The sequence below is a fragment of the Drosophila navojoa genome, chromosome 2 (assembly GCF_054131105.1).
Source record: "Drosophila navojoa isolate 15081-1374.11 chromosome 2, UAZ_NAV_1.0, whole genome shotgun sequence".
Classification (NCBI taxonomy): domain Eukaryota; kingdom Metazoa; phylum Arthropoda; class Insecta; order Diptera; family Drosophilidae; genus Drosophila; species Drosophila navojoa.
In genome coordinates, this window is record NC_142890.1 from 9373767 (window position 1) to 9401344 (window position 27578).

At 44.1% G+C, this 27578-nt stretch overlaps 1 protein-coding gene across 2 annotated transcripts; it reads left to right on the top strand.

The window, feature by feature from the left end:
- Positions 1-416: 416 nt before the first annotated feature.
- Positions 417-26295, top strand: nyo (nyobe). 2 transcript variants are annotated; one of them, XM_018110369.3, is made up of 9 exons: positions 417-956; positions 7815-7913; positions 17998-18415; positions 19188-19348; positions 19957-20158; positions 20980-21231; positions 21290-22233; positions 22303-22521; positions 25852-26295. In XM_018110369.3, the coding sequence occupies exons 3-9, from the start codon at positions 18003-18005 to the stop codon at positions 26121-26123; spliced, it is 2463 nt and encodes an 820-aa protein (XP_017965858.1). In that variant the 5' UTR covers positions 417-956; positions 7815-7913; positions 17998-18002; the 3' UTR covers positions 26124-26295. The 2 variants fall into 2 exon arrangements, with proteins under 2 accessions (XP_017965858.1, XP_089115261.1); XM_089259135.1 differs by lacking the exon at positions 7815-7913.
- Positions 26296-27578: the final 1283 nt, after the last annotated feature.

Below are 27578 nucleotides of genomic sequence, written 5' to 3' on the forward strand. Positions count from 1 at the left end.
GTACTCCCAGCCAGCACACACATATGCCCTGGCTAGAGAAAGACCAACAGCGAGAGCGAGAGAGGGACAGAGAGAGAGAGAGAGAGAGAGAGCGAGAGAGAGTAGCCACTCTCCCGAGTGCGCACGCGAGCTCACTAGAACGAAGCAAACAGCTTTTTCTGCCAGCGCCGATGAGTGAAAAGCCGCACCAAAAACAAAAGCAAAGGCCGACTTTTCCTCACTCACTCGAAACGCAAAAGCAAAGTCAAAGGCAAAGGCAAAAGTGGAAAGACTCAAACTCGAAAGCAAACACAAAGTGCAGCTCACACTCAAAGCAATTGAGCGGTTCGCGTGTGCGCGCGCTCATTTCTTTGGCTTTCTTTGTTTGGTTTGTTTTGTGGCTTTCTTTCGCTGCGGCCAAAAGCAACGATCGCCGCTGAGCAACGAGTCACAACCATTGCCATTGTCAAGGCGAGCGCACGGCCAGCCGGAGCAACTATCAACAACAGCAGCAGCAACACCAGCAGCAGCAGCAGCAGCAGCAGCAGCAACTGCATCAAAGTCTTCAAACTTATATAACGACCGATTAGCCTGACGGTTACTTTAGTTATTCGGTCAACTCTAGACGGTCAAGTTCGCAACTAAACACGGCTGGATCGCTAGAAAAAAAAATAAAAAAAAATAAAATCGAAAAAGAAAATAAAATAAATTGAATTTAAATCACGCACTAATGCAGGCACATATTCGCCAGGAAGTGTGTCTGAACTTACAAGTGCAATTGTAACAGCAAGAAATCCTAACTAAAGTGCAAAGTGAACCAAATTGTGTGAAAGTTAACAAAGAAACAAATCAAGCAGTACGCCGTTTACTCTAAAATAAATAAACATACACATAAAAACCGAATTTCTGTCAAATATCTGAAGGATATTTGGCGCTGGTGACTTCTGACAACCTGCAAGAATTCTTGCAAATATCAAGTGAGTGTCCCTATCTAATCATACAACATGTCTACAAATTCCTAAGAAATCTATGTGGATCATTAGAAGAAATATATTTATTTGATCAAATTGAAAAACAAAATCGAATTGATTCAAATGAAATATATATTTGATTGATACTGTGATAATTCATATCCATTTTAAAAGCTGATTATGAATATGAAGAATAACTGAAGCATTTCAAGGCTGATCTTTATATCTAAAATCCATCTAAATATTTTTCTTTGGCAATATATGCAATATATTCTTTTTTCAAGTGAATGATAAGTATATACGTTTATATGATTACCGTTCGTAAGATATCTAATATGATATACATATACTGCATATATGAAAGTATATTGTACATAGATGACTTGCACATTAATCTACCTTGACCCATTGAACACAAAACTGAAAATATTTCGTTAAGTTGTAATTAAATTCAGTTCTATAAAACAAACTGTTCTTCACGATCTTCGTCCTTATCTAATGCAAATCTCATAAATTTGCTTTTCTTGGCATTTATAACAAATGTATTTTGAATAATATATAAGCCCCTTCAACCTTCTTCTTATGGCAGCCACAGGTTCATTTCGTCTTTAGGCATTCCGATAGCCTTGGCAATGCTTAAGTTGCCCTTGAGTGGAGCAGCATTTTCATGCCAATTATCAGCTCATCTTAGAGCACCCTCTGGATAATTACGTATGTGGCATATAGATAATCTAGATTCTCTCAGGGCTCTATAATTATTGTAACACAAGCAGCGGCCAATTAAAATAATTTAGACCTGTGCGATTTTGATGTGGTGTGAAATCTGCAATGAAATGTGTCAAAATGCGAGAGCTTGTCTCTCGTCTTTGGCGCAAAAGACGGGCACAGACCACCAGCCGAAATGATGCATTGAATGTCAGATTGCAGCAGCTACTGTCTTAGCTAGGGTTCCATTAACATTACACTATTACCCAGTGCTTGCCACTGTCATGAAGATGCCACCACAACAGCAACAACAACAACAGCAACAACAGTAGCAAACAACCTGCGTTGGTATTTAAATTTGCTCACATAATTGCACTGGCCATGACTGGGCTGAGCCGCAATCGTAGTTGCTGCCGGAGTTGGAGCTAGAGCTGGAGTTGGAGAGCTAAGACTAGAGTCGCATCATCGTCATGATGACATGACAGTTACAACACAAAACCGATGGGTAATCTTATCTGCCGGGTGGGTTGGCTCTTGGCTGTTAGCTATTTGCTGGGTTCCTGGGTTAGCTGACTGGCTGGCTGGCTGGCGGCTGGCTGGGTTGCCTGCCTGGCAGCTATTAATTTACGCAACCTGCCAGTCGCTGTTGATTAGACGAAGCGTGCGCTTTAATTGCCGCCAAATGGGCAAATCTGCAACACGCTCTTTGCTGGGCTCTCGGCTTGCAATTTGTCATGTGCATTTAATATTTGCCCAGCTCAAAGGCTCAAAGGCCCCCCCAATGTAGCCGACATAGCGCAAAACAATTTGCGTTTGTTTGTCCAGCTTGTTTGTTGCAGTTAGCGTTGATTAGCGTGCAGAGAGGCTCAATCGCAGTGCAAGTTTCATTGCAATTACGGCTAGAGCAACGGTTGCAACAGTTGCAGCTGCGCTTTCTTGCGGTGGGCAGTGGCACGCCTCTTGGGCAGCATTTAACGCAGCAGCTGTCAGTCAGCAAAACAATTTCAAATGTCTAAGCATACACGCACACAGACACACACACACACATGCACATGCACATTAGAATGGACCCACCGCATTTGGGCGTTCTGCTGTGAAATTGAACGATTTGACATTTGGCGCAAGTCTTCCTTCTGCATCGATTCACCGAGAGAGCCGGCAGTCGGAGCTCTTGCTTTTTGCTGCAATCGCTTCTCAATAATAATTCTGACATTCTGTAATTTACTTTTGCGGCTGCCGTGTGGCTGCTGTCGCCAGGCAACTAATAATGCTCATAATGACAATCGACGGCCTAATCAAGTTGTCGTCAAAGAAATCGCCATCGATTCTGAGTAAGAGCCGCAAAATAGTGAAGCGTACGGTGTGCGGCAATTGTCATGATTGATCAAATTATGTTGCGAAAACCGCTTCCGTTTCAGTTTATAAAAGAAAATTGATTGAGTCGCCGGCCGTGAGGGAAAAAGATGCAGCCAATCATTGCAATCTTCACTGGGCTAATGTTGCCAATGAACATACTTTTTTTTTATCTACTTGAGGTTTTCATTTATTTTTATTATTTTTTATTTTTTTGCGGCTCTTGAGTTCTCGTTTGCTTTCCGTTTGCCTCATTTGACGTGCGCCCGATTTCCGTTTCGTTTATTCAAATAGTTGGCCAAGTTTTGGGTCAGCTGATACAACGGTCGCTGTTTTCGTTGGCAATTAGCAATCTCCTTGTCAACAATAGACGCCAGGGATCTAACTGTTCAGATTGGGGCAATCTCTTGAATGTTTGTCGCCAAATGGGTTAATGCTGATTTCGGCAATGGCCCAGGGCCAGCTATTTTTCGGTAGTTGCTAATTTATGCCCAAGTAGCCAATAGTGGGAACAATTTTGATAGATGGGAAATTGCTAGACGATACGACGAAATTGCGGCTCATTTATATGCAAAAACTTTCGTTTCGCTCAGGAAGCGGATCAGACAACAATTTTACTCGGGCCTGTGATGCAAGTGAAAGCCAGGAAGCTGGAAACAGTTCAATGAACACACAGCATAGATGATTGAGAATTCCCAAAGGGTTTCGGCTCGTTGACAGAGCGCGGCCTAAAGCCGATAAATCATGATTATGCTCGAGTAACTGTATTTTGTGTATGATTCATAAGTCAAGTATGCAAAATGCATGGCCCCCAATGAGGTCACGAGGGTTCGTTGCCGCCGCCTCAGGCAAATCAGATGGTCCGGCCGTGAAGCCAACCCACATTTCAGCTGTCATCCCAGACACGGAGCAGCCAGGCAGGCAGGCAGCCAGGCAGGAGTTGGGGCTAAGATGCTGTAAGTGGGGCTGAGACTGAAACTGAGACTCTTGCTGAAACTAAAACTGCTTGTTTGCCACTTGATTGGCTGGCTTCGCTTTCATTGCCAAATGTCTGCAGGAGCTGCAGCTTCACTTGCTCGGCTTGACATGCAGTTTGGCTAATTCATCCAGAAGTGCTGCCCGAAATAATTTGCGGCTGTGTGAAAGTATTTTTCGTTTGTTTGCGTACATCAGCATTTTGGCTTTGGCTTTCGTTTTGCCATTGCTCTCAAGTATAGTATTTTAATTGAATATTAATTGAAAAATAAAAGTTTTGCCAGCAACAGCAGCAGTAGCTGCATCTGCACAGCTGGCGGCCAAACTCAAATACAAATTCAAATACAAATGGCAATACCATATATTCGGGCTCATATCTGGATGCTGCTTTCAAGAGTTTCACTTTTCAAATATCAATGAACTTTTGCCAGCTGAACTTCTCCCCGGGCAGGCTTACACACAATGGCAGCTGTGCCGCCTCCGAAACGCCCAAGACTTCACGGCAGTGACACAAGCAGCATCACGACAATTTTGTTTGGGCAGAAGCCGCTGCAGCCGCCGACAGAAATTACAAAGAAATAATCGTTGAAGAATTTGACTTTCGCTTGTTGGTCCTCGCCGCAGCCGGGCCATAAATAAAAAGGCCCCCCTAAAAGATTTGTGATTGTCGCCGATTAAATGCGCGAAAAGTTGCCAGCAAAAAAATAAAAACGCTTTGGGTGCAACTCACAATTGGCACGACGCGGCACTGGCATTGGCCCATGGGGAAGGAGGAAGCATGGATTAATGGTAATAATGATGCCCAGTCGTTTGTATTTGCTTAAACTTTGACATTTGCCAGCTGCAGCCGCATATATCGCCTCGGTTGGCCGACGAAAAAGGAAAAGTCCATCCAGTCAGGATAGCATGTGAATTAGCAACCACTTGGGCAGACTGAGAAAAGATAAAAACCTGCTCAAAATGTTAATTCATTGAAAGTTCAGGTTAAATAAAATAAATTCAAGCTGAACGGGATAAGATATGATATGGAGAGGGACATATGAAAACCATCTAAAACTCTTAACTTATTCAATATTTGAATATATGTATATAGATATTTAATAGTTCAATAGTTGATCTTCGTTTTAGGCCGCATCTTAAGCTGAGTAAATTCTCCTTTGGCTACATCTTTTATCGGCATCTAAGTGGCATATTCAAAACTGGTAGCACCCATTTATATTTAACCTCTGACTCATATTTTGGCCTGGCTTGGGTAGCTCCCAACAAAAAGGTTTCACCTCTTTCGATGACATTCAATTTCGCTTTCAAAAAGCTGACTCTTTTTTTGTTTTTTTTTTTTGTTTTTTGCGCTTTTTATTAAATTGACAATAATCCAATAAACGTTAAATGCGCCTGGGTCGTGACAAAAATTCGATGCCGCGGCGTGAAAGCGCCAGCTACAGACAGCGATTCGAGCTCCAAGTACTCCCGCCAGCCCCCAGCTCTGTTGCAGCTCTCCTAGCCACCCCGCTACCCCTCTACCCCACTGATGGTATTGCATTTAGGCGCTGTTAACATTTTGACATCAACGCGTTCCATTAGAAACTTCTCTGGCGAGTGACCCCCGAGAGCACATTAATAGGCTCGATTTTTATATACATTTAGGCGCAGCGTTTAGTTGCTGCTCCGCTGGGCCGTTAGTTGGAGCTGATGCTTCTTCATTTCGAGTGCCGCTTGGAATTCGGCTGGCGTCGCCGGCTGCTCGGGCCGGGGCATCTGCTGGCAACGTGCCAGCCGCTTGAGACTTCTATTTGTATTGTGGTCTGCTTTGCGGTACCCATGCATGTTGGCACTTGGCCGCCTTTACGACTTTGGCTTTGAGTTTGAGTTTGAGTTTGGCTTTCAGCCACACAACGCACAAGTATTTTTTTTCTCTATGCTTGCGCCTCATTCTACGCCCATTCAATGGCATTTTTTAAGTAGTCTTCTACTTTTTTTTTATTATTTCTTTTTTTGACCTTAATAGAAAGTGTTACAGTTCAATGTTTGTAGCTTCCGTTGCTGCAAGTCTTCAGTTGATTTTAACAAGCAGATGGCTTGGCTAGAAGACAATCTACAGTCGGATCTGAGTGCTCTAAGAACACGTGCATGGAGGCCTTTTATCTGCTCGGGAAAAACTCTCTTCTTTTTCCCAAAGATATAGTTCTGTGTGTCAGGAGTGTATAGGCTATATAAGACTATTATATCTCTCCTTTCCCAGCAGTTTTTGTTGTTTTGCATTAGATACAGGGTATGTAATCACGTTTAGCTGAGACTTTGATGTGTCTATCAGAAAAGCAAAAGTGCAAATCTTGTTGAAGACAGCTCGTTAGAATGCCCGACACTCGATTTTGGTCAATTTGCATTTGGAAGCACAGAAAGAAAGTTGCTAAAAATAAACTGAGAAAAAAACCCAAGCGAAAGAAGAAAAGTAAAAATAAAATAACAAAAAGGTTAAGAAAACACTAAAATCATGGGAGACATTCGAATTGCTAACGGCGCGTGCGTTGCATCTTTAATTGTATATACTTTAAGTTATTTAGCTCGATTGAGCTGCGCGAGTTGGCCAAGTGAAACTGGCTGAATGTATAAGCCAATGTGCAGAGTCCTCGAGACTTTAAGTTGCAAATGTGTTAAAATTGGCAGCCTTTTAAGGCAAGTGGCAGTCGCTGCTGCTGCTGCCGCTGCTGCTGCTGCCGCTGCTGCTGTTGGCCATATTTAATTTCGTTATTTATAAGCAAATTTGTTGCGCTGAGTTATGCCCCGACCAAAGCCTAGCGACACCGTCGACTAGGTCAACTTTCGCTAGCATGGAATGCGAAATGCAACAACAGCAGCAACAGCAAAAACGAAGCTACAACTGCTGCAGCAGCAACAACAGCAGCAACAGCAACAACAACAACAACATTTGCAACAAACAGCGACATTGCCAGCCAATAATAAAGCAAAAGAAGTGCTCTGGCTGACTGACATTGTCTGACTTGGCTGACTTTGGCTTGACTTGGCTGAGATGCTGCCACAGGGAGCTAATAATACGCCAGTCGGGCCTTTTTTGTCCGGCACGAACTCAAAAGCGGGTTTGCTTGAATTTCTTTACCTGCTTCGTTTAAATAGTTGCAAATAAATTGTGTGGGTAGCGACGAGAGATGTGCAACAGCAACAGCAACAACAATTGCAAGAGCAACTGCAACAGCAACAGCAACAGCCACAGCATCTGCAACAGCAGCAAGTAAATTACTTCAATGTCACCTGCTGATGATTCAAAGTTGAGATAAGCGCTCTAAAAGAAAGAACCTCGTCGTCGTCGTCGTCGTCGTCGTCGTCGTCACTGAGGCTGTCTTTGGTTCCGTCGTCGTTGTCGTCGTCGTCGTCGTCATGACGGATATTTTCAGCATTGCAATTGCCTTAAGTTTTCTCTTATAATGAAATTATCGCTGCATCTCATTGTTTGACTGTTGTTGTTCTGGTTGTTGTTGTTGCTTCAGCGTTGTACCATCTGAGATTTTGTCTGTTGCCGCAGTGGTAAAATTATTTATTTAGTTCTCGTTTTCACGTTAAACGTTGTCACACTAAACTCAATTGCTGAACCACAGATGCCTATCGTCAGCCGGCCCGCTGATAAGGCCCGGCACTGAAAAGCCTCATGGCCCCGCACTCCCCCGCACATTGTTTTGTGCCCCTCGCTGTCGTTTTCTTTTCTTCGTGCAGCTGAAAAATCTTAAGTGGGTCTCTGGCCCAGAACGTAGCAACCGAACTCGTACTCTAACTGACTTCCAGCTAATATTTATACAATTTTCATTTGTTTGCTTACAGATCACACAGCATACATAAACGAATTCTCTGTTACGGCGTCGTAGTGGGGTGCATTAGATTCCAGCTACGTCTATTTGGCCAACACTAACAATAGCTAAGGTATGTGTAAAGCAAAGATAAAAGGTTATGCTAAGTTCAAAATATTAGAAAAAAAGCAAACGATAAGCAGCAACTACTCAAAGATCCCCAGAAGCAAAACTCATTTGCATTATGGAACGGATATTAAGCCAGTAAACGCGTAATTCAGGTCTATTTTATGCCTGTCCATAAACGGTTAATTAATCCTTAACAAATTTACAGTTATGCTATAAGGCATCAACATCAGCAGAAGCAAACAACATATAAATATAAAAAAAAAATACAAAATATTAATTACAAAGGCCGTAAATAACAGTAAACGTGTCCATTAACTGATTATGTTATCCGTTCATTCAATATGATGTACTACGTCCAGACTGATTGAGAAAAAGTTCAACATTAATGATCCCCCAGAGGTTTATGATCAATAACATCTTACTCCAAGAGTCGTTCTGCTAACATTTTATAGTCGGCTGTTAAGCATTTTTATGTTATTCCATAAATATTTAACAATTTGCCAAGCTCACATTAATAAAGAAAGGTGAGCTGACCCCCAGGCATAGCTCAAAGCTGGCCATAGTACAAACACACACACACACACACACACACACACACACACACACACACACACACACACACACACACACACTCATACACACCCACCTTGAGACTAATCCCGAATGCAAATTGAGATCTGAGCAGATGCCAGACAAGCTGGTAATTCAAGCTCAGCTCCAAACGTTTTTAGCCAATCTGTGGGCCATCGATAATGTTTATTAAATGCAAACAAAGTGAAATCCGTTTTGGTTAACTTCTTTATTCAGACAGGAAATGTTTGCCGGCTGCTTCTAGTGCTTCTAGTGCTTCGCTTGCTGCTTCGGCTGCATCTGCCACGGCATCTTGCAGCATTCCAGCCGGCTGCATTGCCCGGTGCATATCATCGACCCAGTTTTAGCATTCTCCTAGCCAGCCTGAGTGCAGCAAGCGGCGTGCTAACTGGGCGCTGAGCACAGTGTTTAGTTAAATAGAAAATAATTTGGCGTGGGTTGCTCTCAGATACAGATACAAGAGCAACAAACAAGAACTGAAGCTGCCATCGCTGCTGCTGCTGCTGCTGCCAAAGACTAAAATTATTTCTTTTCAAACTATTTCATATACCCTGCAAATTCATGTTACAGTCAGAGGAAAATAGAATTTATAGTGTGAGAAGTAGACTTCGACTGACATTGAGATATATTGAGGTATGATTGAGATATAACTAAAAGATTCATTACTTCAATTCAATAATTAGACCATATTACATTACTAGAAAAATAAATATATGTATCTATTTTGAAAAAAAGTAATTTATTCACATAGAAGACTATCACAATATATAGAAGCTATATAGTAGATCATTTTGCAGGCTATGCTGCGGTCGAGCATTGCTGTAGCTATCTGGCCAGCGTTGTTCTTGTTGCCAGCTCGCATTTCACACAATTCGCACACAAACACTGAATAAATTAGCGTGCTATATAAACAATATGTATATAGAAGGCGAGGCGTAATTGTGCAATGAATATCAACAGAAATGGAGAACTCGGAGGACGGCCATAGAAACTGCTGCTATGGAAACTGGAGGCATGCTGGAGCCTCTGCCTCTTGCTGAAGATTGCATGCGCCTTTAAAGCCGTTTGCTCTGCTGTCCCACTTGTGTGCGGCCTTCGATGGTTTGGCTGGCTGGCTGCCTGGCTGGCTGGCTGGCTGGTGGTGCTCCAGAGCCGCCGTCTTGTATTCCACAATAAACGGCACGCAGAGCAGTGACTTTAATATTTATTGCGTTTTAAGAGACGCATTGAGAACGGTGGCTTTTGGTGCCCAGAAATGGGCAACTGTTGCCTGCTGCCTGTTGCCTATTGCCTATTGGCTGCTGCCTGCCAGCTGGCCATAAATCTCAGCCAAGTTGGCTTTTTATGTGCAAATTATTTAATGAGGGCTGCACTTATGCGGGCTACTGAAATTGGGCTACTGGCCATATTGGGTCAAAGTGTTTTCTGTCTGCGGCTCTGGTTGGCCAAATTGTTTCGATTTCGACCAAGACATTTATCTTCTTCTTCCGCTGGCAACACCTGAGACGGAAGTGCGAAGATAAAATTAAAAGCGAAGAAGAATAAGAAGAGATATCAGCTTCGACTGATATATTGATTTTGATTGCTATTGAGAGACAGCGAGAGATGAAGAGGGAGAGGAAGAGGGGCGATGGCTGTGACGTGTGTACATGTATATAATGATGGCTAATAAATCAACAGAGATTGCCTGGAATCTGGAATTTCTGTGAGCGTTAGCCACGTCGTCGTCGTCGTCGTCGTCGTCGTCATCCTCGTCGTCGGCATCTTTTGTGTGGCATGCAGCGCCTGCATTTCCTGCGCCGCGTTGCCAATGCCAACAAATTAGCGCAACGGCGTCGGCAAAGGCAAAATCATAAGGCTAAATCCCCAGTCAGAACAGCAGACTCTAGAGCCGGCAAGCCTAGCACTCGGCACTCGGCACTCGGCACTCAGTCTATCAATCAGTCAATGCAACTGGCTAACAAACAAATGCAAGAGCTTTTGTTGTTATTGCAGTCGTTGCGCTGGCTTTTTACCTGTTTGGCGAGGCCAATCTTAATGTTTGTGCAGCCAAGTGGATGCGAACATGGAAAAACTTGTTGCACTTCTTGTTTGAGCTGCCGAATGCCGCTTAGCCCATCGAATGTCACAAGAAGCAACCACAGCAACAAAATTAAACAAATACGAAATACATATATATGTATGTATATACATATATATTTTCTTTTTGTCAAATTCCAGCTGTTTGGACTATAATTGATCTGAAGCTCAGCAAATGCTCAATCTGAAAGTTGGAGCTATGCATCTGCTTGCACAACAAAATGTTTGCTTTTACCCAAGACTTACGGCTCGAGTGGTGTCCAGAGACAGAAGAGCCCCAGCAAGTGTACTCTACTCAAGATTACTTCACTGCCAGATACCACCTGTTCAAAGTTCTAGTATATACACACACACGCACGCACACACACACGCACACACACACACACACGCACACGCACACACATGTGTTTGCCTTCTTTATTGATGCAGCAGGCATGTAAACAAAAACTTTCTTGTTTTCGTTTAGAACTTTCCAAAATTTTAATTCCATATCAAAGCAAATTGTTGACTCTTATTCAAATATTCCTATAATATTTATACATTTCTAAATTGCTGTCACTTTTTTGGTAATTTTTTATGAAATCTGACAAGCAGCTGCTAATAGCTGCTCAAATGAATTATTATCTTGTTTGCATATTTATTTCTGAGATGCCTTTGATTTGTACATGCGCAGGATTCTTGGCTGTCGAATGGTGAAGACCGAAAATGAAAACACTTGTATGCAGTTTGAAAGTTTTGTCGCCTGTTTGTTTCGTTTTTTACTCGTTTTTTTTCGTATTTCGTTTTTCGTTTTTGTACATGCTGTGTGCATCTGCCATGCCATGCCATGCCATGCAATGCGATGCCATGGTTTTGGCCAGGCCGGGGCCAGTTGAAAATGGGTTAATGGCACATTCTAATGGTCGGGCCAGGAAAGTAGGCAGGCCGTCATTTGAGCTAACAAATTTATTAGTCAGCTCGTATGCAGCTACTCAGGCTCAGTGCTATGAGTGTGTTCGGCCATGAATATTGCGCTCAAATTGGCTTAAATGCCAAGCGTTGGCAATTAGCTGCGCAGCCGGTGGGTGGGTGGTACGGTGCAACAGTTTACAGTTAGTTTGCGCCATGTTGACAGTTACGTGCACCGCTGCTCAGCAGCAACCACCTGCCACCTGCCACCGTTGCCACCAAAGCGGTGGCGTTGCATAAATTAGCCAACAATGTGGAGCACCGTGAGGCAGCCGCATTATTGTGGTGCTTCTGTGTTGCGGGCGGTGGTGCTGCCACTGCCACTGCCACTGCCTCTGCCACAATTCACAGCCTTTTGTACTTGCGTAATGCATTTTCACGCAATTTATAACAGTTTGCAAAATTGGGTCAGCCACAGCAACAGCAACAGCAACAGGTGGCCGCCCAAAGAAATGTGTGCTTATAAATGCATTTGCATTTGATTGAGTCGTGAATTGGCAACGCACACACACACACATACATGGCAGAAGCAGCCATAAATCTTGAACTGTGGGAGTTGCCACCCGTTTCGGTCGTTCTGAAAAACATTTATGACTGCAACTTTGCCGCTTCGACCTGGTTTCGACAGCATCATTTCCAGAAACCGGAGCCAGCTGCTGCGCCCGTTGCTGCGACTGCGGCTGCGGCTGCAGCTGATGATGATGCGGCTTTGGCGTGCGCTTTTCAATTTGTTAGCCGCCGTTTCCTTCTTCTATTAGCTTTTTTTGTGCATTTATGTGAGTATGTGTGTTTACTTGTGTGCGGCATCTGGATTTATGTGTGCTGTCAGCTTTTCGGCTTTACTAAGCTTTATGAATTTTACTTTTAGGCCAAGAATTCAAGAGCCGCAACAACTAATTATACGACACGTGCTAAGCCACTGCGCCATAGCCGCCGATTATAAATTGCATACAGTTAAGAAATTATAAAAATCACACACACACACATTCACATTAATACACTTCGGACTATTTTGCCAACAGTTTCCATTTAATTTGCCTGATAGCCGCTAGCTAGCTGTCAGCTTTCTAACTATACTTAATGCTCTTTGATTTGAGCCAGTTTTCTAGAATTTTTAATTGTGCTTAAACGTTTTTTATTGACGCAAATTAGCGCTCAAGTAGAATTCGATGCCACGACGAACGAAAGTGTCAGCGAAAGAACAGCCAGACACAAAGCGAACAAAACTAGGCTGCAACTTTCATAAATCTGACCGAAGACGACCTCCAGCCCAAGGGCCAAGCTAAAGGAAAGCGAAAAGTGTGTGGCACACGCTGCACAGCGATACGAGTTGAAGAAATGCAGGCCATAGAACCGCTCAAGAGACCGTTGTCATAAAGTTCTCTGTCACGTAGCTCAAATAAAATGTGTTTTTATGGCGCGATTAGTGCTGGATTTTATGCTGCCTAAAGCATATCACAAACAACAACAACAACAACGCATGACAAGAGCAACAAAAAGTGAAAAGAATGTCAAGTGTTAATTGCCTACCTATGAACGTGTCGCCGCAGTCTTCCCAGTCCTAGCTGTCTTTGCTGTCTGGGCGGCTGATGAAGATTAAGTTGTAGCCAGTGTCTTTTTATGGTTTTGTAAGTGTTATGTTTATGGGCATGCGACTCGAGCATGAGCAAACCAGCAGCATCTCTCAGCATTTTGTATGTCATTGCATTATAAATGATCATAAATGCTTTACAAATGGTAAACACAATTAGCCTGGCCAATTGGGCATAAGAAATGAAGGGAATACGCGTAAATATATGTGAATAGATTAATCTTCAAGGCATATTTATAGAGGAGGTGTGTAAATGGTATGCACTTCTAACAGAAAACAAAAACAGAAAAGGAAAACCATTAGGCCTAGTAAATAAAATGGCCGCAGTAAAACTGTCTAAAGAGGATTTCTTTCAGCTGCCCAGGTATTAACAAATGATGGGCTAATGGGCTAATGGATATATGCTTTATGGATTCATTTACTCAAATGATCCGCGCAATAATTCAGCTTTTCTCAAAGGCTCTTCGGCCTAAAATTAATTTTATTATGCGCATTATCGGCCAAACAATGCGATAAAGAATGCTCAGAAAAGCAATAAAACACTTCACTTAACTGTTTATTATCAATTCACTGGGAATAACTAGCTGAAAAGCATAGAGCATTTGATGTGCTTTCGAAATTGATTCGCATGCAACGCCCCAAAGGCGCTTTCAATTTTTAATTAACATTAAATTGATGTCAAATGCTAATTGACTTTTAAGCCATCAAAATCAGGTATTCAATATATTTCGAATCAATAAAGGCTACACTCTCCCCAGGGCAAACACAATTGCAGCCAAACGAACCCAATATGAGATATTGGGCAAAGGCTGCCAGTCCACGATAATAAATAGAAGCCTTTGTGACGCGCTGAAAAATGCACGGTCAGGCCGTGCTGCAAAAGGAAGCAGCATATTAGCAGAGCTGAACGAACCGGACCGGGCCGGAGCGCTGCGGCATTCAAGTCGGCGGCATTATCATAAACTAAATATAGCAGCAAATATCAATTTGATTGGGCGCGGGGAATGCTGCGGTCTAGCCGGCAGCAGCAAATTGAGTGCGGTGCAGCAGTGCAGCAGCGCAACAGTGCAACAGTGAGGCAGTGTGCATTGTTTGTGGCAAGTACCGTTGAGTCCGTTGAAAAGTCTGGAGCAGTTCACGTGCATGTCCGGCTGCTGGCCAGTGATAAATTATCACTGTTGGCTGGCCATTAGTTTTCGGAAATGTACGAGGTGAGCAAAAAGCTGGCCGCAGTGGCCGCGTGCAGTGAGCGGGCCGTGTTACCAATTCACTTGACGCTAAAACTTATTGCCGGCAATGAGAATGCGCTTTACCCAGGGCCAGCGGCAGCCCAGGCCAGGCTGGGCCCGGCCAGGCCGTGACCATGGCCATGGCCATTGCCGAGGCGTTGGCGTTTATTATGCAAATATTTCAGCTTTAAGTTGCGCGAGGTAAATTAATATGCTGGGTCCGATTTACCTGTTGGCTTTGACTTTGCTTTGGCTTCGCCTCGCTTGGCTACACAATGTCGCATTCATTTAACGGCACTTGGCTGATTGTTATTTAAAGTTCAGTTCATAACAATTGTTGCAGTTGGCTGTTGCTGTTGCTCTTGCTGTTGCTGTTGCTAGCTGGCCGTTGCAATTTATTGCTTTGCATAGTTAACAACTTGATTGGTAGCGCTGGGCACTTGGCTGACATTGAAATGTAGGCCTGCCATTGATGCCCGCCAATGATTGTCCTCCATCGCTGTTGTCTCTCGTTGTCGTCGAGATGTTGCAGTTGTCATGCTACATAAGTGGACTCCAGCTGTTAGCTGTTGCTGTTCTCTGTTCGCTGTTGTTGCATAACTAACAATGTATGCATCGCATAAATACATAGCGCGATTGGCCGGCAACAACTATTCAACTGAGCCAGCTAAACTAACGGGAGCCCCACACAAATGTGCCTGACATGCAAAAGAATTTTAAAAATTCGCTGCTATTATGCGGGGCAAGGCAGAGGCCGAGTGAGACAGAGAGAGAGAGAGAGAGGGAGTGAGAGATGCAGAACGGGTCCCCATTTAGCAATGCAAATGGCGCTGTTTAGCTTATAGATAATGTCATTCACAATACAAGAAACTATCGCAAATATGGTTAAAGAACTCGAACATGTTTGCAACGGCGTAACTCAATTTCGGATGCTCCATTGATAAGAGACAATCGTTGAGTAAGACAGTTAACATGCAAAAACAATTAGTGAGTGCGTTTAAGCATAATTAAAGACCTTTTGATTTGTTGAGCACGCACAAGTTCGCTGCCCAAGTCATTTGTTCTAATGGTCCAGTCCAATTGCATTTGATAAGCTTTGCGGTCAGCAAACTCCAATTGAATTTCCATTTAAATGAGTTCGACTCGCTGTGCGAGCTTGCGAAACGAATAGTGGATGGGCCTTAAAATGGGTTAATGTCTGTACAAAATCCATTCACAACACAATTGCAACAACGCCTAAATCATATATCAATCAGATCGAGTTCGTTGCCTAAGTCTTTTGTTTGTGCGAATCAAATGATTTCAGATTGAAGCAAAGACCACTAGCCAGGCAACCCTTCACTTATGATTATCTATCTTAGGTTAGACGATTCGCTCAAGTTCTTTGGCCAGCACACATAACATAGACCGAGTGTATCGACATTGGACCCCACCCCAAACGAAAGACCTGTTTGCAGCATGATTGATAGATGCGCCGAACCGAATCCGTTGCTGGCAGCTACCGGCTCCCAAGGCGAGCGGCTTGTTAACGTTCAATTAGTGAAATTGATAGACATATCTATGGAAAAGCATCCAGAATCCAGATACGCAAGATCCAAAACAGCCGAAATGTTAAGCCCGAAATTACGTGAATGTTAATTAAAATGTTTTTGTTTTTTCGTGTATTTTATTTCGCCTCGTTGGGGACTTTGATATGGTCACTCAAATGGAAATTCGTAATATGCGGTAAAGCCTCCGGTGTCCGGACTGAAGCGGCCGCAACCGCAAGATTCGATTCTAACCGCATGCCACACACATGCCGCATGCGTGTGTACCGTTCGTTTTTTAGTTTTCATACAACTATTATTATTATTATTATTATTTTTTTTAGTTTTTCCTTGTGTTTTTGTTGGTTTTTTTGTTTCTTGTGTTGGCCATGCCCGCTTTTCGGAGCGCTCGGTCAATGGCTCATTATATTTGTGGGTTAGCAGGTGATGCCAACAACAATGAAACTTTTACAAATCTTTCTGCCCAAAATATAAGCGCTGCCAGTGGGCTATTAAAAGCGTGTCGGTCGATGGGACGCCGCTTGGCTGGCAGCCCATAATTAGCATAAATTCATTCATAGAACTAATTGCAAGTGGAAGTGAGTGTTCCCGTAATGAACCGGGTGCCAGCTGAGTTTTACCAAAAGCCGCAGCCCGCACATTTTTCCCTATTTTCATGCATCTCTCTCTCTCTCTCTCTCTATGAAGTTTTTCCAGTTAGACGTGTGTGTGTGTGTGTTTGTGTTTCAGCACTGGTCTTAAGGTATGTTATTAACTTAACGGTACTCGCCGCTGTTGTTTGGCTTTTCATAATTTATGTGTGAGCGCGGCAGGCGGCGCACTTGTTTTGCATGCCACACCGCTAGATGGCGCATCGAACGCACCCCCGTAATTAATTATGTAACACAGCAACATAATCTTGAAATTCTAGTAAAGCATCTTTCTCACGCCACCCCCTTATTAACAGATGCTGGTGCTGTTGTTGCTGTTGCTAACCGTGTCGATTGCCTGTTGCAAATAATGAGCAGAGATTATCTCACAGCTGCTGCTGCCGGTGCGCCTTACTCAACTATTTTTTTGTGGCTCTTTGTTTTTCACTTAACTCACACACACACAGTCACACACACATGTACAGCTGGCCGTTAGGTGAGCACTGGCCATAAAACTAAAGACATTCCAAGGTTTAACAACGTGCATGAATATACATGCTTCAAGCAATCAGAGCAAACTTTTCACTTTCACGCAGCTGAAATTTGCCAAAGCTAACGACAGTCATAAAAACAATAAAAGACAACAAAAAATTGTGGATTGTCAGCGCTTTAATGAGCACTTGCATAAGCGAGAAAGCCGCCAGCAACTGAATAGCTGAAGAACCCAGTGCAGCTCCAGTTTAAGAATCGTTTTTTATTAGAAATCTTCCGGTGCATTCAGTGTGTTGCGGAATGCGTTTTATATAGTCGTAAAATGTTTTGGATTTGTGGCGGGTGAAAATTGTGTCTCACAGCTTGATATCATTTCCGAACGCCTACACGCAGACTCCCCCGCGTGCGCTCGATGCTCTCGTTGCGGGTCAAAGCGATTCTCAGCCTTTCCCAGGCGTCAACACATTTCACACATTTCAACTTGCCCGCGGCAACGGCGGCGGTGGCGGCGGCCTTAAACATTTCTTTTTATTGTTGTACAATAACAAGCACAAACATTGCTAGCCAGCTGTTGCTTTAATTAAACTCTGTAAGACCTTACAAGCCAAGCAATTAATGCCTGCACACACTCGCTCGCTCTACGTGCAACATGTGCCGGAGACAGGCAGGAGGAGCAACAAAATGAAATAGAAATAGAAATATAAGTAAAATAAAATCAGAAAAAGTGCCGTTTGCCCAGCATTGTTGTCGTTGTTGTTGTCGTTGTTGTTGTTGTTGGTGGTCTTGTGCACCGCATGCGGCATGCCGCGTAGCTGCCTAATATGCAACAACTAATAAAATGCACAACAGGAATTACATAAATTACGCGTAACGTGAAATTAGTTAGTCTAATTAACATTTTGCCAATTGGCCCCTCCCCAACCAGCCAGCCAGCCAGCCAACTAATCCGCTTTGCTCTCCACTTTTGTTGGCTCTCTTCCAGGCAAAATGTTTCTACGCCGCTGCACTTTTCTGTTGTTGCTCTGCCTAATTGCGAGTGACGCCAACGCCGTGCGCAAAACGAAGCGTCCTGTCAAGCCGGCCAAGCAGACAATTCCACGCACCAATGTGACGCCACCGCCTGCAGCATTGGCTGCCACAACGAGCAGCAGCACCAGCAGCAGCAGCTCCACCTCGACAACAACAAGCAGCACGAGCGAACTGAGCGCCGAGGCGGCCCCAGCCCCAGCCGCAGCCGCAGCCCCACTGGCCAGCAGCACCAACAGCGCGATTAGCAACAGCGAGCTGCCCAAGCCGCTGCTGCCACAAACTGATGCACAGCCGGAGCCCAAGACAGACAAGGCGCCCGAAACGGAAGAGGAGTGCGATCCAGATATGATTGGCTTCGAGATAATTACCGGGTAAGTGTCATAAGCCCAAACATGCCAAGACTTTCCCAAACCCTATTTGCATTACTTTTCACATTTATTTATATGGCAATCGGGGGTCCGGCGATGCTAATAAACCCTATTCAAGTCTGGGGCTTTCGGTCAATTAGCCAATTTGCATAGAACTGAAGCTCAACGGCGGCCAGTGCTAATGCTGTTTGGCTTCAAGTAGGTGGGGGGGCCGACCGGGGGGCGTGCCATGACGGCGAAACGAGGCTTATCTAATCGCATGGTGTGTTTTGATGTCAGGCAACACACAAAACACACAAAGCACACAAGAGCTCGCCGACATCAGCTGCTTATGAGCTTTCTTTCGTCGGGGCCGCGGCTGGCGCTGACAGCGGCAAGTTCGTTGCCTGAGTCTTTTGTTTAGGGGCCAGCTCATGAGCCAGTTATGCGGGGGCACCATGACGTTACATTTGGCTACACTTTCGGTTTTCTTTTCGCCACGCACAACCTGTTATTGACTAATCAAATTGGATTAGACGAATTTATGGATTAATCGATTTAAATTAATGTTCACACCTTGGATACTTAGTGAACCATAAACTATGGCATAGTTTGATTAGTGTAGGGTATAAAGAAGACATTACAATACAGATGGATGTTAATCTTGTTTGTGATTCAGTTGTCGCTTTCCTCACCTGCTTGGCTCGTAGTTACACCATAATTTCATTTCAGGCTTAATGAAAAACGTAAAAAAAAAAGTGAAATAAAATCGTGTTGTTGTTTCTGTGTCTTGTAGCTACGTGTTGTCGGCACCGTCGAAGATGCTGGATACCCTGCCCGGCACGCTGATGCTCACGGACTGCTTGGAGGCCTGCCAGAGCAATGAGTCCTGCAGTTCTGTCAACTATGAAACCGGCTTGTGTGTGCTGTTCAAGACGACCGCCGATAAATTGCCAGGTGAGTTAGAAAGTGTGAGAATCTGAAGCTGCTGCTGACTCTGTGCCCGCACAACTGTTGCCGTTGCAGCTGCCGTTTTGTGTGCCAAAGAAAGTTCAATAATTTTGTTGGCCGCTCGTTCATTCAATTATTGAGTTCTAGTTCGTGGTGGCCAAGCCGCTGGCGCATAAATCACCAGCGTCAGCGTCAGCGTCAGTGCGAAACACGCCTTTGGTTTTACGCATGATTCGGCAGGCAGGCAGGCAGGCAAACAGGCGGGGCAAGCGACAGACGAGGACAGACGGCGGCTCCAAGTTGGCCTGGGCCCAAGCAAACTAGATTTTGCCTATTCTGCAAACTGGCTTTTGGCATTGGCGTTGCGCTAACGCATAATTTCAGGCCAGCCTTGTCGCTGTTGCTGTTGCCGTTGCTGTTGCCGTTGCAGTTGTCGTTGCCGTTGCCGTTGCCATTGCCGTTGCATTTGCTGCTGCTGCGTTTCTCAACGCCTGTTACTTTGTAGTGAAGGGGCGTGTGCGTAAAACGCATCGCACGCACCACACGCACCACCAGCACCACACACGCACACACTACTAACACCGTTTAATGCTTTTGGCTTGTCTCTTTTGCAGGTTCACTTTCGCGCTCACAATTTCCGGTTTTCACGATCTACGCACAGAAATCGTGTTTGGGCGTGCGTCCTTGCTCCAAGGCCTGGTGCATTGATCGCGTTCAAGGTTACCGCCTACCCGAACATGTCAAATCTAGTCAGACGGTGCTGTCGCGCCGCGACTGCTTGGAGCTCTGCCTGGGCGAAACGGAATTTACATGCCGGTAAGTCAGCCCGAAGATGAGCCATCAGCTGTTCGGCTAACCATTGCATAATCAACCATACAAGTTCATCCAGTTATGTTTATGAGGAAACATGGTATGCGATAGGTGTAACTAGGCTGCTAAACGGACACCTACAAATCCGAGAACTGGTTCATTGCAGATAGCAGCGCATTGATTTCCGATACACAACAAAGATGACTAGAAGAGTTAGCTAAATAGTGTTAGATTCTCTTTTGAGATTATGTCTAGTGTATCTCGTTTCGCTGCAATAGAGATGACTTGAGCGTAAATTGTACAGAGCATTAAGATAAGAAGAACTGGTTTCACACTATCCCTGGCCTTGAATAGATTACAGTGTCAAGATGAAATTGAAAGATAATAATCTATATTTAGCTCAAAGAAGAAACACTTGCATATTCAAATGAACCAGTTTAAGAAACTCCCCAGTAATCAAAAAGCTGGGAGAGAAACCCTGTAAGGCCCTCAGTTTGCGTGAAAACAAATAAGGAAACTATTAGAATACTAATAGAACGCAAGTTCTTCGCATCAGATAAAACAAATTGCATCAAATCACATATCTTAGCGAATTAATTCCATAGCAGCAGCCGCATTATAACCTAGCACATATAACTACAGCTTACAGATAAATCTTCCCTTGCTTCGATAGCTATCTATGTTGCTCTATTCTACACGCTGTACCTAATGCTATATCTTCACATTCTTTCTTTATCTCCGCCTTTCTGAACAAAAAACCTTCAACCTATTCTACTGCCTGTCACAATGCGCACATCTCTGCCGCTCATAACTCTTGCCTTGTGCAGCTCGGCGAACTTCTATCGCCACTCGGGACTGTGTGAGCTCTCAGACATGGATCGCATCACGCTATCGGCCGGCAACAGCGTGGAGGCCTATGAAGGCGCCGATTATCTGGAGAATAATTGCGCCGAGGAGCCCAGCAAGCTATGCGAATTCAAGCGCATCTCGGGCAAGATTCTGAAGACAGTGGATTCCGTTTATCAGGACATTAACACCATTGATGAATGTCGCGATCTGTGCCTCAACTCGCCCTACAGGTAATGCCATCGCACTTAGCGAGCCAATGAATAGTTCTCACAGTTGCCACTTCGACAGATGCCACTCGTATGACTACAATGACACTGGCGACATGGTCTGCCGTCTGTCGCATCACAGCCGCGCCACGCTGACGGATGTGATGGATCCCTATCTGGATGTGCCCGAGGCAGCCACCTATGAGCTGTCCGCCTGCTACAATGTGTCTATCGAGTGCCGTTCCGGCGAGATGATCACAAAGATACGCACCTCCAAGCTCTTCGACGGCAAGGTCTACGCCAAGGGGGCACCCAAGTCGTGCTCAGTGAGCGTTGACAAATCGCTAGAGTTCGATTTCCGTATGGGCTACAATGATCTAGAGTGCAATGTGCGCCAGAGCGCCTATGGTCGCTATATGAACGATATTGTTATACAGCATCACTCAATGATTGTCACCTCCTCCGATCTGGGTCTGGCTGTCAGCTGTCAGTACGATCTGACCAACAAGACGGTGCTGAACGACGTGGACTTGGGCGTCACTGGCGAGATCGAGTCGTCGCTTAGCGAGGAGATAACCATCGATTCACCGAATGTCGTCATGAAGATCACGTCACGCGATGGCAGCGACATGAAGCGCATCGCCGAGGTCGGTGATCCCCTGGCACTGCGTTTCGAGATCGTTGAGCAGAACAGTCCGTATGAGATATTTGTGCGCGAACTGGTCGCCATGGACGGCTCGGACAGCGCTGAGATTACGCTGATTGATGCTAATGGCTGCCCCACCGATCAATACATCATGGGCACCATACAGAAGCTCTCGCACAATCGCAAGGTGCTGCTCTCCCAGTTCGATGCATTCAAGTTCCCATCCAGCGAGGTGGTACAGTTCCGCGCCCTCGTAACGCCCTGCATTCCACGCTGCGAGCCCGTCATTTGCGATAGCGAGGATGGCGCCAGCGGCGAGCTGAAGTCGCTCGTCTCCTATGGCCGCAGGAAGCGCTCCGTTGTGAATGGCACCGATGGTGGTAAGTATTGACTGAATTTCGGCTTCTGGCCGTGGCTCATTACGCTGCTAACTGCCTGCAAATTCACAGTCGAGTTCATGGTCAGCACACGCCAGCAACGCGAACGCCGCGATGTCGGCTCAACCCCGGCCGATGATAACATACTGCTCGTGCAGTCCATACAAATCATAGACAAGTTTGGCTTCCAGGCCGAGGACGGTAGCGACGCCAGCCAGAGCTCTGGCGAGCCCAACGAGAAGGCCTACGCGGGCGTTGCCCAGGACAAGCTCACTTGTCTTAATGGCTATGGTAAGTTTGGCTTCCTCTGTGAAAATGCCCAATCAAGAGCGAATCAAAACATTCAAAGTTGATGCTGCTGCTGCTCCTGCTGCTCCTGCTCCTGCTGCTGCTGCTGCAGCACGCTGATTTGCATAGACAAGGCGGAGAACGTTGTTGACGTCGTGTTGCCGCAGCCAGCGGGTGGCGGATGGCTGCAACTGAGGATGCGAATGCGTTGCGCTAACCCAGCCAGCAGCCATCTGTCCGCCTGCCAGTTGCCTGCTGCGTCGTGAGCCAGCGGCTTGTTTTGCCCATTGTTGGCTGCTCGCTAATTTTGATAATGAATCAATTTTTCATCATTGCCACTGACGACTGACTGCATGAGAAATAAATTGGATTCTTCAGCTATGTGGCTCATGTCCAGAATGTGTACCGCACTCTGCCAGCCAGTTATGATGCAGATGCAGATGCTAATGCCGATGCTGATGCTGATGTTGTTGCTCTTACTGTTGCTGTTGTTGTTGTTGTTGCTGTTGCTGACGCCGACTCACGACCAGGTCACTAGTTCAATAAGATGTGCCGCGCCAGCAGCTGTGCAGGATGAGATGCTGCTGTGGCTGCAGCTGCTGCTGCTGCTGCTGCTGCTGCATTACTGCACGCCTCATTTTCGTGCGGCGCGAAAACTTTGCACAGTTAGCCAAGCCCCTCGCCTCCGCCGCCCCCTTGGCCACAAGCTGCGGCAGTTGTCATTGTGGAGCTTTGTAGAGCAATTACCATGCGCGTTCGACATGGCGCATTATTAACAAATGCAGCGTTGAAGCGTTAAATTTACAGCTTGTTAGCCGGCAGCTGCAGGTCCAGCAGCGGCTGCTGCTGCTGCTGCTGCTGCGGCTACGGCTGATCCAGGTTCATTTGGTCCCCAGATACAGCAGCAGCAGCGGCAGCCACATCAATTTCTGTTGCAATTACGCGCTGCACCGCAAAGCGAAGCGCGTCGAGCTCATTGGCCGCAATTAGAGCAACGGTTTTCTCCTCAGTTAAAGCTCATTTGCCACACACATGGAAGCTGGAGGAACAGAGCGTGAGCTGAGCGCGCATCAGTCCGGTGCGTGTGGCATGTGGCATGTGGCAATCAATCTAGCGGCAAAGCCCCAGCTCCAGCTCCAGCTCCAGCTCTATCTCCATAATTTATACAAATTTATTTGAATTATGCATTTTTTCATAACTCTATGGCAGCATTGTTGCCTGTAATCTAACTGCCCATAACTATAATCTCAGCCATAAGCCTAAACTGATCAATTTCCAAGACTGCAATTTGAAGTTTATAGAACACGTCAATTATCTTCCTGAAATTTGTTTTGTTTAAGTTATTACATTTAATTAGGGTTGATGTGGCACCAGCCAATCGCTCTGAAGCTCCACAAATTCTGAAACAGTTATGAATATTATGCAGCTGCTTTCTTAAGTAATTAATTAACAAAAGAAAGACGAATTTCAAATTGGTGTTTAGAAAGTTGATCATTATATCTTATACACATGCCAAAAGGCATAAACGAAATTAGTGGAAAGCCAATTAATATGTTTAACAAATTATGAGATATTTTGTTAATTGCGCAAATTTCTTGGTGCTTACAATTCCCTCCTCAATAATGCGAATCATTATACAGATCACTTTTAATATACTCATCATCAAATCATCATAGAGTCTGTTCTAATTTCAGACAATGCAATGCATTAGATCGCATTAGATCACTTTCATTTAATGTCCCTTTTCCTGTTCAGTTTCATTCACTTTCACATCGAATAATATCTAATGTGTTCGGCTCCTCAATGTGTGCCCAATCAAGTTTTACTCGCTTTCATCTTAGATGCAACATGATGCACATCCGATTTGTGCACTGGTTCCCATAGTGTTAAAAGCCAATAACAAGAAGAAGAAGATAAAACGCAACAGCAACACGAACAGCAACAACAGCAACAACAACAACCACAATTGCAACTACGTGCTAATGCTGCTCATTGTTCTATGTTGTTGTTTGTATTTATTGCTATTGTTCGTCGATTTTGAGTCTATTTTGAAATTGTTTACCATTTGATTGCCGTTGCGGGTGCCCCCTCAGCGTTTATCATAATTGTAATAATTTCATGTATTTTGTTGTTGTGCGGGTCATACGCACCGTCAGCCAAAAAGAGACGCAGCCCATGAGGGCTGAGAGAGTAAGGGAGAGCGAGACAGATAGACAAACAGATAAAAGGCAAGCCAAGCACATAAATAAAAGCTCAAGTGCGTGCGCTTTGTTATTGAAACTCGTTAAAGTCATTGCCAACAGACCACGACAACGATGACGACCACGACACCAACAACAACAGCAGCAGCCACAACAACAACCAAAACAACGTTGCTATTTGTTGTTGCTCTTGTAAGTTTGGGTTAGTTTTGGTTGTTTGTTGGTTTTAAGCCGTCGGCGCTTACTTTTTATGGCCATTTGATGTACAACAGCAACAGCAACAATAACAACAAAACAGAATGCATATGTAAGCTATAATCTGTGATAGTCATCAGCCAAGCCATCATCATCATCGTCATCATCATCATCATGATCGTAGTTGCTCTTAAATTCTGAAAAATTCGTGAACTGGACGACAACGCATGCGAGCGAGCTAAGCGAACGGTTTGCTCTGCACTTTGGCGGCACTTTCACCCGATTTCTACCATTGGCATTGGCATTTCGAATTTCCTCTGTCCATTGGCCGTTGGTTTTTAACTCCAATCTACCATCTCCGGTCTCTCGTTGGCGGCTTATTTATGTGGCATGTTGCACACAGTTGAGTGTAGAACCAAGTGCATGCCCCGCGTGTAGGAGCATAAAAAGTGAAGATCGACTCGAAACCAAAAAGTTGAAATAAAAAAATTTTATATTTATATATATGTATGTGTCTATATATATACGTACATATATACTTGTATATATGGGAGAGAAATATGCAACTCATGCACTAAATTGTCGCTGCTTTATTTTCTCATTGTATTGTGGTTGTAGCTATTGTTGTTGTTGTTGCTGTTGTTGCTTTTGATCTTCAACTTGTTGGCATCAAAGTTGGTCACTTGGTCGGTCATTGGTTTAGCCCCAAGGCAACTGGAGCGAGTTAACTGGGTCAAGCGGCATACACTTTTGTTTTCTTTGATAACTAAGTAAGTTGGTTTCGTTGTTCGCTTCCTTGTTGCTGCACAGGTTCCTCATTATCGGCCATTCGCTCTTCTATCTTTCTGGTTTTCCTGTTTTGATAAGCATGCCGTTAATCCAAATCTAGTTTCATGTTCTAATCTCTTTCGACCTCTGCTTCGCCGTCTCTTTACAGGTCTGATCTTTGCCGGCTCGCTGTTTCTGCTCGCTCAGCTGAGCATCTTTGGCATTTGGAAGACCGTGCAGCGACGCACACGCAAGGAGCGCTATCTGTACCAGCAGGACCCCACGCCCACCATCACATACGGTGCGCCCACAATACTGTATGGCCCGCCCCCCTCAGCCGCGGGCAGCATGGCCGGCGCGTCGCATGCGAACAGCGCCAAGGACACGCTGAGCAAGCTGTACGACAGCGGCATAAACGGACGCTACGGTCAGCAGTACTAAGCCGGGTATCGGATAGCTCTCACAGTTAGCTGGGAACAAACGCAATATGCCTCGAAAGCTTCAAAAGATTCGATGAGACTTGAATAGCACATATACATACATATATCAATGTTCGCCAAGCAGCGATGCATGCAAATCATTTGAAAAATTCATAGTTTAATTCTACATAAAACAAGAAAAGGAGAAAAGAATAAGAAACGAAAAACTAGCATAAGCTAATTTAGTTAATACGTAATTTTATCGAGAAAAAGAAAATCACGTATGGAGACGATTGCAATTCGAATGCGCGCTTTCAAATGCCCTGGAGAATATATCTATATAAATATAAAAAAAAATATCTATATATATATATATCTGTATTCCAGCATTTTAAAACTGCGCATTCACTAAAAAAAAAAAAAAAAAATTATTTAGCAAGAAAAATTGTAGAAAATGTTTAGAAATTTTTCACTCTAGCGCAAATTAGGCTAATTTTTTTTTAATCAAGAAGCTTAAAATATTTATATCTGTGTGTAGTGTAAATCTCTGGCATGCGAGTATCTAAAGTCTAAGTCTATAACTGAGGCAAACATTGAAGTGCATTTATAACTATTATCCCACTATTTTATTTATTGATTGTATTGTTTATTGATGCTTCGAGCGGCTTTATACGTTTATTAGGAGGCGCAGCCACAACATTTCCAGCAGATTTGCCAAATAATTTTGTATCAAAATGTTTGTGTCAAATTTCTTGCAATTCGGCAGCGCTTCAAACCTCTCGAATCAACTATATTTATTGTACTTAACTTACTATTTATTGCTAATTTATTTATTGCTAATTGCTAATTGCTAATTTATTGCCGAGCCACAGAGAGGTGCTAAGTTATTTGGGTGCTTAGCATGGGACTACACATCACAGCAAGACATCAGCAAGTAAAGGCTAAAGTTTAAGGATCGTAATTTTAAAGAGAACCATTCATACACATGAATAATTATACACTTTTGCTAAACAAATTGTACTGATTAAGTAATGCAATGAAAACGAACTCTACACATAATAAACTCTATAAACCATCTATAAATGATAAATGTGTTTTTATTTAATGGTTGGGAAATTTATAAAGATTAACAATGATGTGCCGTCAAATGGTATATTGGTTAAAGTATATATATATTTTTTAAATATGGTAACTCAATAGCAGATATTTTATTGATATAGATAGATATACTTATACATATAGCTAGACATCTCTAATAGAAAGTTTCATTTATACTTTTCATTTTGTATTTATGTATGTCTCTATTTGACATATTCATAATGATAAATGTTGTTTCCCTCTTTGTGGAATTTCATTTAGCTTCAAAGCACGAGTCATCTCAATTAACATGCAGTAGCTAGCTAATAAATTTATTAAGTGATTTAGTTATTGCTGTTGGTGCTGCTGCTGGTTTGTCATTATAGGCATTGATGGATTG